The 16,913-nt window shown below is 47.1% G+C and overlaps 1 protein-coding gene across 11 annotated transcripts in view; it reads right to left on the bottom strand.

Moving 5' to 3' along the window:
* The window catches only part of LOC132384735 (bridging integrator 2-like), a 119,026-nt gene that overhangs the window by 36,253 nt on the left and 65,860 nt on the right, over window positions 1-16,913 (bottom strand). For 10 of the 11 annotated variants that reach the window (XM_059956164.1, XM_059956159.1, XM_059956169.1 and 7 more), the window contains 4 exons: window positions 16,550-16,630; window positions 10,735-10,789; window positions 7,699-7,793; window positions 2,713-2,808 (listed from right to left, as the gene is read on the bottom strand). In XM_059956164.1, coding sequence (XP_059812147.1) covers window positions 2,713-2,808; window positions 7,699-7,793; window positions 10,735-10,789; window positions 16,550-16,630 — 327 coding nt within the window. The remainder of the gene's footprint in view (window positions 1-2,712; window positions 2,809-7,698; window positions 7,794-10,734; window positions 10,790-16,549; window positions 16,631-16,913) is intronic. The other variant, XM_059956168.1, reaches the window with a different exon arrangement.

Raw genomic sequence — 16,913 nt, 5'->3', positions numbered from 1 at the left:
GCTCGGAAGAATGGGAGGTGACCTTATTCGAACATACAGGATCCTGGAGAGCTTGACAAGGTAAACACTGGGATGCTTTCACTAGTGGGAGACCCATGAACAAAAGTAAGGGGCTGGTCACTTAACACTGAGGTGTGTGGTGAACCCCTGCAACCTTTGCCTTGGCCACGGCTGGAAGCTGGATCGTTAGACATATTTAGACCAGAAGACCACCAGACGTAGGTGCACCATTCAGCCCATCGAGTCTACTCCACCATTCCATCATGGCTGATTTATTTTCCTTCTCAACCCCATCCTCCTGACTTCTCCCCATAACCTTTGATCAAGAAACCATCAATTTCTGCTTTATATATACCCAATGACTTGGTCTCCACAGCCATCTGCGATAATGAATTCCACAAATTTACTATCCTTTTGCTGAAGAAATCACTCCTTGCCTCTGTTCTAAAGAGATGTCCTTATATTCTGAGGCTGTGCTCTCTGGTCCTAGACTCATCCACAGTTGGAAACATCCTCTCCACTTCCGCTCTATCTAGGCCTTTCAGTATTTGGTAGGTTCAGTGAGATCACCCTCTTCCTCTAAACTCCAGTGGGTACAGGCCCAGAGCCATCAAATGCTCCTCATATATTAACCCTCTCATTTTGGGATTATTCAAGAACACCTCCTCTGGACCCTCTCCAATGCCAGTAATACTTTCTTAGATAAGGGGCCCAAAACTCAACTACAAGTTAACCTTTAGGGAATCCTGGACTAGGACTCCAACAAGTCCCTTTGCACCTCTGATTTCTGAATTCTCCCCATTTAGAAAATAGCCTATGCCTTTATTCTTTCTACCAAAGTGCATGACTATACATTTCACTACACTATACTGTATTCTGCCACTTCTTTACCTGTTCTCCTAACCTGTCTAAGTCTTTCTGTAGCCTCCCTGCTTCCTCAACACTACCTGCCCCTCCACCTACCTTCGTATCATCTGTAAACTTGGCCATTAAGCCATCAATTCCATAATTGACATATAACAGACCCAGCAGACCCAGCACTGACCCTGCAGACCACTACTCGTCACCGGCAGCCAACCAGAAAAGGCCCCTTTTATTACACTCTTTCCTCCTGCCAATCAGACAAACTTCTCTCCAAGTTGGCATCTTCCCTAAAGGGATGTCCTTCACCTGGTATAAGACTCTTATCTTGTTGAATAACTCGCTCTTGAATAGCTTCTTGAACCATGGTTCCACGGTTCAGTTGCTCATCATTCCTACAGCCCCCACTCTCATCCTCACAGGGGGCACCTATCTGAGACTGTTGAGCAAGCTCAAGGGCTGAGGTTCCTCCATTACTACCTCATGGATCCTCCTACCTGCCTCACTCACAGTCACACCTTCTAGTCCCTGGCAACAGGCCAAATTTGAAGTAGTTAATCTAGTAGATGTGACTGCCTCTGGAAATACAGTGCCCAGGTACCTCTCCCCATTGCTGATACATCTCAGCGTTTGAAGCTCTGATTTTTAGGTGGATAAATACTTGATAGATTGAGAAGTAGAAGGGGATGTGGGGAACTTGCACAGATTGGGAGTTGGGCACAGATCAGTCACGATCATATTGAATGATGGGACGGGCTCGAAGAGCCAAGTGGCTCACTCCTGTTCCTGTTTTCTTGTGGGAAGTTATAGTACAACTGTATAAAACACCAGTTGGACTACACTTGGAGAACTGTGTGCAGATCTGTCCACCACTCTGTAGGAAGGATGTGACTGCACTGGAGAGGGTGCAGAGGAGATTCACCAGCATGTTGCCCAGAATGGAGTGTTTCAGTTAAAGAAAGAGACTGGAGAGGCTGGGTTTGTTCTCCCTGGAGTGGAGGAGGCTAGGGTGGGCGGGGGGAACCTGATAGAGGGGCACAAAATTATGAGTGGCATAAATAAGGTAGATAGCGATAAACTTCTCTTCACAGGTATAAAAAGTTGAGGAATAACTTGAGGTGAGGAATAAAAAGTTGAGTAAATCCAAGGGGAACATCTTTTTCCCTTGGGAGTGTTCGAATGTGGGACACACTACCCGAGGGGTGGTGGAGGCAAAGACATTTGACACATATCTAGGTGAGCACCTGGATCACCTAGACAGACTCAGTGCTGGGGAATGGGAGGCTGGTGGCCAGCAAGGACATGATGGGCCAAAGGGCCTGTTTCCATTCCATGCATGATTACAGTCGGCCTCCTGGTCCATGCTTCACATCGCTCTTGCTATGATGACATCTTAGCTTTAGCAACACTGTGGGGGTGTTTTTCCCTCAGAGGGCATTGGAATCTAGGACCTACTGCCTGAGGGGCTGGTGGAGGCAGAGACCTCACTGCACTTAACAAGTATCTAGACGAGTACTTGCATAACCAAGGCAGAGAGGGGTGCAGACCAAATGCTAGGAAATGGGATTGGTATCAGTGGGTATTTGATGAACACAGTGGGCCAAAGTGCCTGTCTCTGTGTGGTGTGACTCAGTAACTACGTAAAACGTTGCCTGGCTGGGTGTGGTGCTTGCCACGATTTCGTTAGTGTTGCTTTGGATTTCCAGCGTCCGCAGAATTTCTCATGTTTACGATTTGCCTGTATTTGCTCTGGTTGAACTTGTGGGTATGGGGAGAAATCTGTTCTGAGCCCTTCTTAAAAGGGTAAATCTTGGAACTGCAGACACAACAGTGTTCCGTGCCGGGACCCACCTTAAACACTGGGAACTGGCTCAGGTATGTCTCCAGTGTCCGCATGGCCTGGTCAGATAGCTTCTCTTCGTAGTCTGCCCACAGTAGGTCGTTGTTCTGAAACAAACAGTTCTTCAGTTACCATCACAGCCCTGCTTGATGTGTGATGTTCCGAGGTGCTGACTCCACCCACCCACCAAACAATTCGGCAACAGCAGCAAGCTCAATTTTAGACGGCCCAGCTGAAGTTAATCGAAACCTTGACCATCAGATTATCAGTGAGTCCAATGACGTCGGCGTCAAACACTGAACAGAACTCATGTGAGTCAGTCGTGTCCATTACCCACTTCCAGTTTGATGTTGCTTTGGGATTTATTATGGTTCAAACATAACAAAGGTATTTGCCGGGTTGAGTTCGCTTGTGGAAGTCGAGCGCTTTGCTCTGAAAATTGGGTACTGCTGAACATGAGCGTTATTTTAACTTAGTTCCGCCTAATAACCCACGTGACCTACCATTTCACTAAACTGTCTGACAGCTAGCAAGTATTTTTGGAGAGCAGTCATCTCTCTTTGGTGTTCGCTACTAGTGCCAAAAACTCGTTAAACACAGTGTCGATGACTTCATCACACATGCCGGTGCCGTCAATTGCGAATGTGAAAAGCTCAAGCTGGGTAACGTGACTGAATCACAGTTGAAATGTCTGATTTTCATTTGTGACTTCAAGCACTTGGTGATGCATGACTCCTGGTCAGACTAGGGCAAGACCCTGATATGACTTTACAAGCTGTCACTTAAGAATCAACCTGAAACACAGTTCCAACCTGGTGGAACAGACCAAAGTCAATGCAGTTTCCAGTGGCCCAGGCATCATCACTCACCAGGTCTCCGAGAGACCAAACAGAGCTTGTTGGAAATGTGGTGCGTAGTATTACACAAGAAACATATTTGCAGCAAATGCCGATATCATGGGCACAAAAAAGGCTTTTTCCACTCTTCACTGTCTTCTAGGCCAGTGAAACGCAAGGACAAGAAGTTTCAAAAGCTGCCAAGATCTACAAGGAGTTTAATGGTCTCCTTCAAAGTTGACTTCGCTCCCAGGAGACATACATATTTATCAACCATCAGTTGGTCAAGCTACGACTCAATTCAGCATCAGACTTTACCATTATCTCCAAATGCACGTGGTGGGCTCTTGGGTCCCAACCAGTCACATCAGCTCATCACTCCATATGCATCAACTCAGGTGGAACACTCCAGCTGGCTGGAGAACTGCACTGCAAGCTGGAGCTGAGCGGTAAGCAAGTCAACGGAGTGTGTTACCTAACAGATCCGAACATCCCTGGCACTGAGTGGACGGACGAGCTTGATCTCTGGAGCGTCCCCCTGGATGAGGTCTGTAAGAAGACAATGGCTGTTCAAATCATGTCAGTTGATGCCATACCACAATCAGTACATGAGACTGCAACGGTGCTGTAGCAGTGCTTCAAGAAGGGTTAGGTTGCTGCACCAAACTGCAGGCAGAACTCCAGCTCCGTCCAGTTGCAAAGCCAGTCTTCTGTCCCAAAAGACCGGTACCATACACAGCCTTACCAATCGCAGAGCAAGAGCTAGATCGGCTGCAGTGAGCTGGTGTGACCAAAGCTGTCAACTACTCACGTTGGGCAGCTCCAGTAGTCATTATAAAGAAAGCTAATAGTGCAGTGAGGTTCTCGACTGGTCTCAGTGTCACTCTGGAGGCACACCAGTACCCATTACCGGTACTGGCTGTCCTGACGAAGGGTCTCGGCCCAAAACGTCGGCAGCGCTTCTTCCTATAGATGCTGCCTGGCCTGCTGAGTTCCACCAGCATTTTGTGTGTGTTACTGGTACTGCCTAATAGCTTTGCAAAATTGAACAGTGGTCGCTACTTTGTAAAGTTGGACTTGGCTGAAGCCTACCTCCAGGTAGAAATGGCAAGAAGTTCACAGGAGCTTCTCACTATCACAACACAAAGGGGTTGTTTTCCTTCCTCTGTCTGCTTATGGACGCCATGCTGAGTGGAATTGATGGTGTTGGCACTTACCTCAACAACATCATTGTGACAGGTACAGATCAGACAGAACTATGCCTGTGAAGAAACTTCACAAGATGCTTCACTCCCTTGATTGATTATAAGCCATTGTTGTCCATCTTTAGGCCTAAGAACGGCATCCCAGTGTATACAGCCAACCATCTACAAAAGTGGACAATAGTGCTGTTAAGTTACAATTTTGAAATGAAGTACACATCAACCCAGAAATTTGGTCAGGCAGCTGTCCTCCCCAGACTTATGAACCACAGGTTACTGAAAACAAAGGTGCAGTTGTGACTATGATTTCAGTTGATTGTGAAGTCCTCTGGACTGTATGGGATGTTGCTGAAGGTCTTCCTGTCATGGTCGACAAGATCAGAGCAGAAACGGCAGCAGATCCTCTTTTTCAGCATATCTCCAGATGACTCGTTCACAGACAGCCAGTCAAAGTCGACGAAAGTGTCGTACTCTTCTACCAATGTCATACATCACTCTTGGCTGTGGACTCCTGCCTGATGTTTGGAGACAGAATAGCGATTCCATAAACATTTTGACCAAAAGTACTGAAGCAATTCCACCGTGGTCACCGGGGCACCGATCGATTTGAAGTCCCTGGCAAGAAGCTTTATGTACTGGCCGGGCATAGATGAAGATATCACAACTGTATGCAAGCAGCGTGCTTGGAGCTCTATGGCTACAAAGAGTCAAAGTGGAGCCAATCCACAACCATGACCTCAGGCTACCAGACCTTGGAGTCGAGTACACTATTACTTCACTGGCCCAATCAACGGGTGTACCCATCTTGTCCTGGTTGACACCTATTCCAAATGGCCAGAAGTATTATCGATGAAGTCAACAACACCAGAGGCTACCATTCAGCAGCTGCTGCAGATCTTCAGCCACTTTGGGTCGCCGGAAACACTTGTTTCTGATAATGGGATGCATTTCAGTTCACAGCAGCTTGCTGCTTTCTGCTAGAACAGCGGAATTATCCACCACTGCTCACCCCCATATCATCCATACTCCAATGACCAAGCAGAAAGGTTTGTGGATACCTTCAAACAATCAAGAGGAAAGGAGCACTGGCCGGGGCTCTCAACACATTTCTGCTGACATATCTGACATATCGAATTACATCCACTCAGGCCTCGAGGGGAAGACTCCAGCTGAAGTGCTTCTGGTAGGAAAACTGCGCGATCTTGGATGCAATGCTATATCAGCGACCAACATTCATGGCAGCACAAAGGCAGCCACACAGACCTTGGTCAATGCGTGAAGTCATTCAAAGCTGGAGCCACAGTGTGGGCCAGACAATATCGCAATGGTCAGATTGACAAACAAATGGGGGAGTTGCTACAAAGTTATCGTAGACAGACATCGCTGGCACCATCACATCAACCAGTTGGGGCCATGTACTTCCAAAGGCTCAGCAAGTTGGTTGGACTTATCACCAAACACAGAGCTGGGCCTCCATCTCCTCCTGAAAGGGTTTGATTTGCTGCAACTGAACTAACCACCAGAGCTGGCACAGCTGCAAGCAACATTGCGACAAGAAAGTGACAGCCCGCAACCATTGTAATCACCAGCATAAGTTGGTTGTTCCGATCAAAATCACCCTTCAGCTCAAACCCTACAGGTGACCATCTTCACGATAGAGGTGTTCTGGCAAGCCAAAATAGCCGACGCCTATTGGTCAGTCGACAACCAATCCCAGGGTGACTTTCACTGCTTGGTCATTGTTCCTATCAACATTTTGAATGTTCTTTAATTTTAAATAGCCATGCTTTGGGATGTACTGTTGAGTTTTTGAGCTATTTGTAGTTGCATGATTTTACTGAATAAATGTTTATTTCATATTCTGGCTTTGTTTATCTCCTGGCTTTGGGTCTCATCAGTAGTTACAGATGAATGAACACAACACTTGCAAACTTCTACAGATGTACTGTGGCGACTATTCTAACTGGTTGCATCACCTTCTGGTGAGGGTGGAGGGACTGCACAGGACTGGGAAAAGCTATAGAGGGGTATAAACTCAACCAACTTCATCATGGGCATTGACTCCTTGCCACTGAGGACATCTTCAAAAGGCGATGCCGCAAAAGGAGGCATCCATTATTAAGGACCTCCACCACCCAGGACATGCCCTCTTCTTATTACTACCATCAGGAGGAGGTACACACAATGTTTTAGGAACAGCTTCTTCCCCTCCACCATTAGATTTCTGAATGGACAATGAACCTCATTAATTCTTCTCTCTTTTTGCGCTACTTGTTTAATTGATATACATCAATTTCTTAATGTAATTTATAGTATTTTTATGTATTACATGGTACTGTTGCTGCAGAACTAAAAATTTCATCACCTATCTCAGCGATAATAATGATTCTGATTCTGTTGTTGGTTTTTGTGGTGTGGGCATTGGTCGCAAAGTTGGCATTGTTTACCCAATCTCGGAAGCACTGGCAAGCTGGTGGTGGGCTTGAACCCTGGGTGGTGGTCTGGCTACTCATTTCTGGCCTCACACTCTCGGTCCGGAGTCACTGGGATGGAGCAACTAAGGCTTCCTTAACAAAATGACACAGGGTGTGGGAGGGTGTTGCTGCGACAATCCAACAGTTTCATGAAGACGTTCGCTGAGGAGGAACTCATTCAGCAGGATGCAAATTCCCACACGTTCTATCTGGTCTTCCATTTCCTGGATATTCATCTGGTTATTAGAGCATTGGCCTGCCCTATGCCACCAGGACAGGGCCAGAGAAAGCTCCTGCCAATACTGGGGCCACGCTTTGTCTCACTTGGCCCGGTGTGCCCTCCCACTGCAAGCAATCAGGATCCTGCCATTTCAAATAGCAGTCCATGTGTCCCTCAGATCTCACCCGCCCCCAGACTGCCCCCGCCTCAAGGCCCCATCAAAGATGGGGAGGGACTACAGGAGAGTGCACACGGTGTCCCTCACCTCTATAATGGGCTGTAGATCCTCCTTACCATCCCAGTCAGGCTCATACACATCCTGCAGTGTCAGTGACAGTTTCTTGGAAGTCTCATGCAGCCCTGTGGAAAGCAGAGAAACAAAGGCTGGTGGGGCAGGCCAGAACAGGGTAATATAGGCAAAACTACTGAGGTCCTGTGGTTAAATATTCCATGGGTTCACACAGGGTGGCTGACAGACCATGTGAATAAAGATCTAGAAACCTGCCTGTCTTCATCTGAAAGCCAGGTAAGGTCTACTTCCTCTAAAATATGGAGATTACAATTTATTTTGTGTCTTGCCTAACAGGACTGAGGTCTGAGGGGTTAAAATCTCAGTAGCACTGAAGGGGAAGGGGAACTTGGATTAAAGGCAACAAGCAGAGAGTGGTGGGGAAGGGTTACTTTCCAGACTGGGAGATGTGGAGAGCGGTGTCCCCAGGGGTCAGTGCTGGGACCACTGGATTTTACACATATTCATGACCTTGAGACGAGTGTACAGGGTAAAACGTCCGGACCTGCTGACGACCCGTGGTTGGAAGTGCGATGGTCTGTAAGGAGGGGAGTGACTGTCTGTTCCAGGTGAGGAACAGTGAGGCTGGCAGAATGGGCAAACAGGAGGCAGATGGAATTTAATACAGAGAAGTGAGAAGCAATCTCAGTCGCACCTGTTCCCAGGATGAGGCTCTCCTTTCCAGGATGTCAGAGAGTGCCCTCCTTCTGCAAAGACTAGGTTTTCTGTTCCTCCACCATTGACGCTGCCCTCAACCGCATCTTCTCTATTTCGCAGATATCCGCACTACCCTATCTATCCGTCACCTTAACAGTGATAGTGTTTTCCTCACCTACCACCCCATGAGCCTCTGCAACTTCCGCCATCTCCAAAGGGATCCTACCACTAAACACATCTTCACCTCTACCACTGTCCCCTCCACTTTCATTTTGTGTCCAGTGTCATTTAGTGTCCCCTCGTTTGTGTCCAGTGCTCCTGATGCGGCCTCCTCTACATTGATGAGACCCACAGTAAATTGGGGGACCGCTTCATGAGCATCTCTGCTCCATCCACCAGAAACAGAACTTCCGGGTGGCTCAACAATTTAATTCCCATTCCCATTCCTGTTCCGACATGTCAGTCCACCCTCACATATTCCGTCTGCGTGGCCACCAACCTGATGGCATGAATATCAATTTCTCCTTCCAGTAAAAAAAACTTCCCTCTCCCTCCCATCTTCTTCCATTCCCCACTCTGGCCACTTACGTCTTCTCACCTCCCCCGACCCTTCCACCTGTAGTCCACTCTCCTCTCCTATCACATTCCTTCCCGTTCAGCCTTTTACCTTTCCCATCCACGGCTTCACCTATCACCTTCTAGCTCTCCTTCTTCCCCACCTCCCATCTTGTTAGTCTGGCATCGTCCCCCTTTCTCTTCAGTCCTGAAGAAAGGTCTCAGGCTGAAACGTCAACTCTTGGTTCATTTCCATAGATGCTGCCTGACCTGCTGAGCTCCTCCAGCATTCTGTGTATACTGAAGTGACAAATGAAGCAATTTACTGGAATGGTTCAGGGGATGAGCGTTCCAGCTGCTAGGTTAGACTGGAATTGTTCCCCCTGGAGCAAATAAGGTTGAGGGCAGACGTTGTGGAGGTGGACAAGCTCATGAGGGGTTCAGATGGGCTTATGTGGGAATTGTTTCTGATGGTAGAGAGGTCAAGGACTGGTCACACTAGTTAACATCTTATGTGAAGGAAACAAGGGAGGTGTGAGGGAAACCTCTTCACCCAGAGAGCGGTAATGATCTGGGACTCAGTGTCTGTGGGGGTGGAGTTTTGTACTGAAGATATGGGGGAACGGTGAGGAAAACCTCTTCACTCAGAGAGCGGTAATGATCTGGGACTCAGTGTCTGTGGGGGGGGAGGGGTGGAGATTTGTACTGAAGATATGGGGGAACGGTGAGGAAAACCTCTTCACCCAGAGAGTGGTGACAATCTGGGACAGTGTCTGTGGGGGGGTGGAGTTTTGTACTGAAGATATGGGGAAATGGTGAGGAAAACCTCTTCACCCAGAGAGTGGTGATGATCTGGGACTCAGTGTCTGTGGGGGTGGAGTTTTGTACTGAAGATACGGGGGAACGGTGAGGGAAACCTCTTCCACCCAGAGAGTGGTGATGATCTGTGACTCAGTGTCTGTGGGGGGTGGAGTTTTGTACTGAAGATACGGGGGAACGGTGAGGGAAACCTCTTCACTAAGAGAGCGGTGACGATCTGTGACTCAGTGTCTGTGGGGGTGGAGTTTTGTACTGAAGATACGGGGGAACGGTGAGGAAAACCTCTTCACTAAGAGAGTGGTGATGATCTGGGACTCAGTGTCTGTGGGGGTGGAGTTTTGTACTGAAGATACAGGGGAACGGTGAGGGAAACCTCTTCACTAAGAGAGCGGTGACGATCTGTGACTCAGTGTCTGTGGGGGGGTGGAGTTTTGTACTGAAGATACGGGGGAACGGTGAGGAAAACCTCTTCACTAAGAGAGCGGTGACGATCTGTGACTCAGTGGTCTGTGGGGGTGGAGTTTTGTACTGAAGATACGGGGGAACGGTGAGGGAAACCTCTTCACTAAGAGAGCGGTGATGATCTGGGACTCAGTGTCTGTGGGGGGGGGGTGGAGTTTTGTACTGAAGATACGGGGGAACGGTGAGGGAAACCTCTTCACTAAGAGAGCGGTGACGATCTGGGACTCAGTGTCTGTGGGGGTGGAGTTTTGTACTGAAGATACGGGGGAACGGTGAGAAAACCTCTTCACTAAGAGAGCGGTGACGATCTGTGACTCAGTGTCTGTGGGGGTGGAGTTTTGTACTGAAGATACGGGGGAACGGTGAGGGAAACCTCTTCACTAAGAGAGCGGTGATGATCTGGGACTCAGTGTCTCTGGGGGGTGGAGTTTTGTACTGAAGTCCTTTGGGCACCCAATGGAAAACTGTGGAAAAGGGAATGTTGCCAGGACGACTGAATGGCCATCAGGGACTGCTCACCTTTCACAGCATTCAGGTACGCCCTCAGGTCTTTGTGGAGCCTATTGCCATCAGCCTGCAGGGAAGAAACACATCTTCAGCCTTATTACACAATGACATTGACCACAACCTCCACCCCACCCCCCCCCCCCCCCCCCCCCCCCCGGTACACAGTCCCACCCCTGCTTGTCGGTACACTTTGTCACACAGCATGGGTAAATCTCAGATCAGGATCAAGAATCAGGGATCAACTCTATTCACCATATACTGTACACTTACATGGAGACGGAATTTGCTCTGGTGAGTTGGTGCGACATGCAATGATAAACAACATTGAACAATTATAAAGAACTATATTAAAAAGTTTGAAGTTAAACCATGGAAATGGAATAAAATGAGCAAAAATACATAAATGCCAGCATGTATTTACAATGTATTTATAAAAGGTGTTTTAAAGTGCTTATAGTGCAGTGCAATGGGGGGGGGGGGGGGGGGGGGGGGGGGTGGTAATAGATCGAGGAGTGGGGGAGGCTAGCCAGAATGGTTGATCAGATTAATGACACATCAAAAGGAACCATTCTGTCTGCCAGTAAAGGCTGCAACTCAGTACTGTATTGGCGATCTGAATATTCACACCTGCCTTCTCTCTGTCTGGCCAATGTGACACTGGGTTGTGGCAGAGAGCACAGACAGCAGCAGCACGATCTCGTCCTCACCAGTGCTGAGATGTTTTCTTCGATAGTGCCGCTCACTTTGAGAAGCACGAAGTCTGAGGTTGGGAAGCCAAGTCAGTGGTTTCCTTCAGAGCCGTGAGATCTGGGCTCACGTTTGCTCAGAGGCAGAGTGCGCTGGGCCAAGAGCAGAGTGCGGCAGGAAACAACAGAAGGGTGAGAGATCGAGGGTGAGCAAGAGACCAGGCAATAGTGTGAGAGAATAACTGAGTGTGTTACAAAGTTTTGTGTCTCAATGCACGAAGCATTCTCCATAGGGTAGAGGAACTAAAGATGCACAGTATATGATATCATTGTGATCACAGAGACGTGGATGCAGGTGGCCAGGGATGAGAACTAAATATCCACAGAGCATCAAACATAGAACATTACAGCACAGTGCACACCCATAAGCCCACGATGTTTTGCCAACCTTTTAACAATTGAACCCTTCCCTCCTGCATTGCTCACAGTTTTTCTATCTAAGTTTCTTAAATCCCCTCAATGTATCTGCCCTCACCACATCTCTGGCAGAGCGTTTCATGCACCCACCACTCTGTGTAAAAAAAACTTAACTTGTATCAGCCATTTCCCCCCTGGAAAAAAGTCTCTGGCTATCCACTCAACAGCATCTTCTTATCCTGTATCAAGTTGCCTCGCACCTTCCTTCACTCTAGAGAGGAATGCCTCAGCCCTCTCAACCTACCTGGGAAAGCAGGTGGACCATTGCGGTCCAACAGTGAGGAAAGGTTTAGCTCTGAGAAAACTGGTGTGGCATCTGTATGGGTGAAGCTACAGAACACTTCGGAGCAGACACATTATACGGGGGTTGCTTTAGGACCCTAAATAGTAGTGCTAATGAAAGGAGTGGTAATAAGCAGGAATTTATAATTATGGCTGACTTCAATCGACTTTTCAAAGTGGGCAAACCAAATGGCCTCTGGTACTACAGAGCAGGAATTTCTGGCCATATTGAAATGTACAGCAAGTTTGAGGGGCCGAATGGCCCACCGCTGCTCCGAATTTTGATGTTTCTGCTTCTTCCTGCTGAACACTGAAACAGGAAGCTCTGAAATTTAGGTTGTGCAATACTACTTGTAAATGAAACACACTGACTGGTGAAGCCCAATCTGACGCTGAATTTATGTGACTAACTTCAGTGTATTTAAGGAAGATTTCTATTTCCTTCTCCCTTGTTCAAACTGTGTCTGTAAATGGATCTTTCTGCAGAAATTTTAAGTCTTTTGGCTTTGTGTGTGAATGTGACCAGGGCTAACAGGGTTATATTGGGATTGCCGAGGGTTGTTGGGCAGCGTGGCTCGAAGGAGCAGAAGTGCCTATTCAACACTGTATCTCTCAATAACACCCCGATTTCTATACTCCACGCCCTGACTGGTGAAGGCCAGTGTGCCAAGTACCCTCTTGTCACTGTCCTCCTGTGATACCACTTTCAGAGAACCATGCACTTGTACTCCCAGATGCCACAGTTCTACAGCACTCCACAAGGCCTAACTGTCCACTGTGAAAGTCCTATCTTCATTTGTCTTCCCAAAATGTCATATGTCACACTGATCTAAATGGAGCTCCATTTGCCACTCTTTGGCCCATTTTCCCAACTGTTCACGATCCCTTTGTAGATCCTGGTAACCACCTTCAGTGTCAACCACACTACATATTTTAGTGTCAAGAGTAAATGTGTACACCTTGCCTGGTGCATTCACATTGATATAGATAGCAAATAACAAAGGGCCCAGCACCAAACCCTGAGGCCCATGACTGGTCATAGGCTTCCTGTCTGAGAAACAACCTTCCACCATCACCCTCTGCTTCCTACCATCCGACCAGTTAACTAACTCTCCCTGGATGCCATGTGATCTAAGCTTCCATAGCAGCCTATCATGTGGAACTTTCTCAGAGGCCTTACTGAAGTCCATATAAGCCATGTTTATTGCCCTGCCCTGATCAAGCTTTCATGTCACTTCATAAAAAACTCAGTCAAATCCATGAGACATAATTTCCCATGATCAAAGTTGTGCTGACTACCCCCAATCAATCTCTGTCTTAAATAAAGGCACAACAGTAGCCACCCTCCAGTCTTTCAGCACTTCACCCGTCATTAATGATGATCCAAATATCTCAGCCAGAGATTCTGCAATTTCTTCTTGAGCTTCCCACATTGTTCTTGGATAAATCTGGTCAGGCCACGGAGATTTATCTACTTTTATGCATTTTAAGACATCCAGCACCTCCTCTGCTCCAATCTGGACTAGCCCCAAGACCTCCCCGTTAAATTTTCCATGTTCCAAAGTCTTCATGTCTTTCTCTATGGTAAAAACAGAGAATAAATATTCACTGAGGACTTTGGCCATCTCCTCCGGCCCCATACAAAGGTGTCTACTTTGGTCTTTAAGAGACCCTATTCTCTCTCTAGTCACTCTATTTTTCCCTTAAAATTCTAGTAAAATCTCTTTGGATTTTCTTTACTCTTCTCTGCCAAAGTCATCTCATGGTCCTCTTTTTGCCCACATGATTCCATTCTTGAGTACACTCCAGCATCCCCTACACTCCCTCTGGGATTCACTTGATCCCAGCTGCCTGTCCCTGACCCCTGCCTCTTCCTTTATCCTGACCAGAACTTCAAAGTCCCTCATCATCCAAAGTTCCCTAATCCTGCCAGCCTTGCTCTTCACTCTAACAGGAACATTCAGATCTTAAACTCTTAATATCTCACTTAATAAACCTTCCACTTGTCAGACATCCCATTGCCCACAAATCTACTGCAGTCAACTTTGGCAAGTTCCTGTCTCTTACCATCGAAATTTACCCAGTCCCAGTTTAGAACTTGTGGACCAGATCAGTCTCTTTCCACGAGTAATTTAAATCGACCTGGCCTAAGATGAATGTCAGTCAGAGGGCCACGCACATCTCTGTCATGAGTGCCCATTACACAGCCGGACTGTGTCCCTCCTGTGTAGGTTCCTCTGCCCCTTCCCTGGGACTCTGCCACCCCCAACCAATCTGCACTCACCTCAGTAGCTGGAGGAGTACAGTCAGTACTGTGGGTGGCTTCTTGAGGCCAGAGCTGAGAGCAGAGGTCTTACAGACGTGGAATCTTATACAAACTATTCATGAAGCAGAGTGGTATTACCGGAGGGCGCTCATGGGCACTGTTGTAACTTTGGAAACATGGCAACTAAATGTACGCTCAGCAAGATCCCGCAAACAGCAATGTGATAATAGGACCACAAGGCAGAAAAGCAGATTTAGATTACTCAGCCCATTGAGTCTGTTCCGCTATTACATCATGCCTAATTTATTATCCCTCTCACCCTTAATAATGAGTAAATTGTCTCTACTGTGGGGTAAAACTGCACCACGACGCTGCGCTTTTTGTAAAAAAGGGTACTATGAAATCATTTGCATCCAACATCAGCCTGAGCCTTAGTTTTTCGTTTGAAAGTCAGCACTTCCAACAAGGCAGTATCATGTCCCTTGCAGTGGCTTGTGTGTACCCTACAGTACCGAGTATCTCCTTGCCTGGTCAATAATAGTCAAACAGAGGAAAATAGGAAAGACATCTGCTTTGCACTGGCTGCTGAAATGTTTCTTCCGAGGTAGCTTCAGAAGAAACCTAAGGCTCAGCCCCAAAAAGTGGGTAGAGTGAACAGTAGAATGAAAATGGAATGTGTCCATAGAACAATGAGTCTATGAACTCCTGAAGCTCCTTTTGGTGTGGTCCATCTGCAAGTGCTTGCCCTAATCCCATCTATCATCTAGAGGCTTGGTCAGATCTCTAGGGAAGTTAAAAAGCTGTCTCAGCCATTTTGGAGTCTCCAGGAATTCCTGTGAAGCACCTTACCACCCACAGGTCAGTGTTCATCCCAGCCAAAGCCTACAGGAAGTTGAAGTTAAACTAAGAGATTTGTTAAGTAGCTTCCATCGCCAGGAAGAGACAAAGCAAAAGTGTTCAAATTCTCCTGCAGTTGTTGACATCAGACAGGAAGTCTACTTTGCTTTCTAACTGAGGAGGTGCCGGGGGGGAGGTGGTCACAAGTATAGCTGATCAATCGATGGTTGGGATGTTTGTGTACTCAGAGAGTCAGTCCTCACAGTATTCATTTTGAGCTATCCCCAGAAGCTTTTAGACCATCTGTGTGAATTACTTTGTCCCAGCAAAAGTATCTGAAAATCATCACATGAAGGTAATGTCAACTAACAGCAAACCAGTATAAATGTTATTGAGGATTGTTGGGAATGGCAAGCAGAATAACAGAAAGACAGGGCAACAGAAGGAATTCATTCCTCTACCTTCGTTTCTGCAACGGATGACTTGTTAATCTGCAGCTTGTTGGTACATTCGTCAGAATTATACCCGTGTTTGGAAATCTTTTGTAGTTTATAAGTCTTTTGTAATTTGAAAATCTTATATAAAACAGAAATCCACTGTGAGTGTGAAATGTGTGTTAAGAGGAATTTGTCTAAATTCAATTATGAATAATTAAAAATAAAATAAACTGTGTTTAAACTATTTTGTTAGCTGGAAGCATCTCCTCTTTGGTAGGGAGGGGACTCAGCACTCAGACAGCAGGTATTGGTAGCTAGACCTCTCTGTAGAGCCCGGACTTTGATACAGTATATCCTCGTTATAGTGAGGGTGTCCATAGATATCTCTATTGAATAAGGCTCAAAATCTCCTTTCAACTTTAGGGCTTTGAAGACAATGAACCCAATACCATCGTACCTTGAGTGCTTCTGTCCCTTGCTCTCCCTCCTGTTCATCAAACTCACCACCCCCTTTCATCAAACCTCCCCCTGCTCTACATTGCAGCCCCTATTGCGCAGCACAGAGACAAAGATGGCAGAGGCCTCAGGCACCTGAGCAACCAAGACCACTCAGTGGGCTGCTTCACATAATTAGCGGGCATTGCAGAGTGACTCCGTGCTTGAGCAGACGTTCTAGCGCATGCTATATTGCAGCAGCTGAGCACGGCCAGATCCCAGGAGAATGAGTGCACGCGCAATGATCCTCAGCGATGAGCACTGCTGAGGGAAGCGTGAAGGAACACTCCTGCCTGCAGCCGAGGATGATGGGAGAGACCCTGTTACTAAGGAGGATTGAATGGTACCTGTTGTTTGTTGAAGCTGTTTGCGCACTGCTCAAATTGTTCATCTTTTGTTTCCACGGTTTTGCCAATTTTCTGGAGGACCTGAAGGAGAAAAGCAGAGTGTGTTCAGCACCCCTGACTGCTCAGACTGCACCAGCGCTCGAACGGGCCCATGGGCCTAAGCAACTCTCACTGCAATGGGGTTCACTGCCAGACCTCCCTTTCCCTCCCCTCTCCCCCACACACTGCACCAGGTATAGGCTGAACCTTCAAAATTCAAAGTTCAAAGTCAATTTATTATCAAAATATGTACTCAGTATGTCACCATGTATTACCTTGAGATTCATTTTCTTGCAGGCATTACAGAAAAATAAAGAAATCCTAT

Source organism: Hypanus sabinus, chromosome X1 (genome assembly GCF_030144855.1).
Source record: "Hypanus sabinus isolate sHypSab1 chromosome X1, sHypSab1.hap1, whole genome shotgun sequence".
Classification (NCBI taxonomy): domain Eukaryota; kingdom Metazoa; phylum Chordata; class Chondrichthyes; order Myliobatiformes; family Dasyatidae; genus Hypanus; species Hypanus sabinus.
Note: the sequence above shows the minus strand (reverse complement) of the source record. Positions and strands in the feature narration are given on the sequence as shown.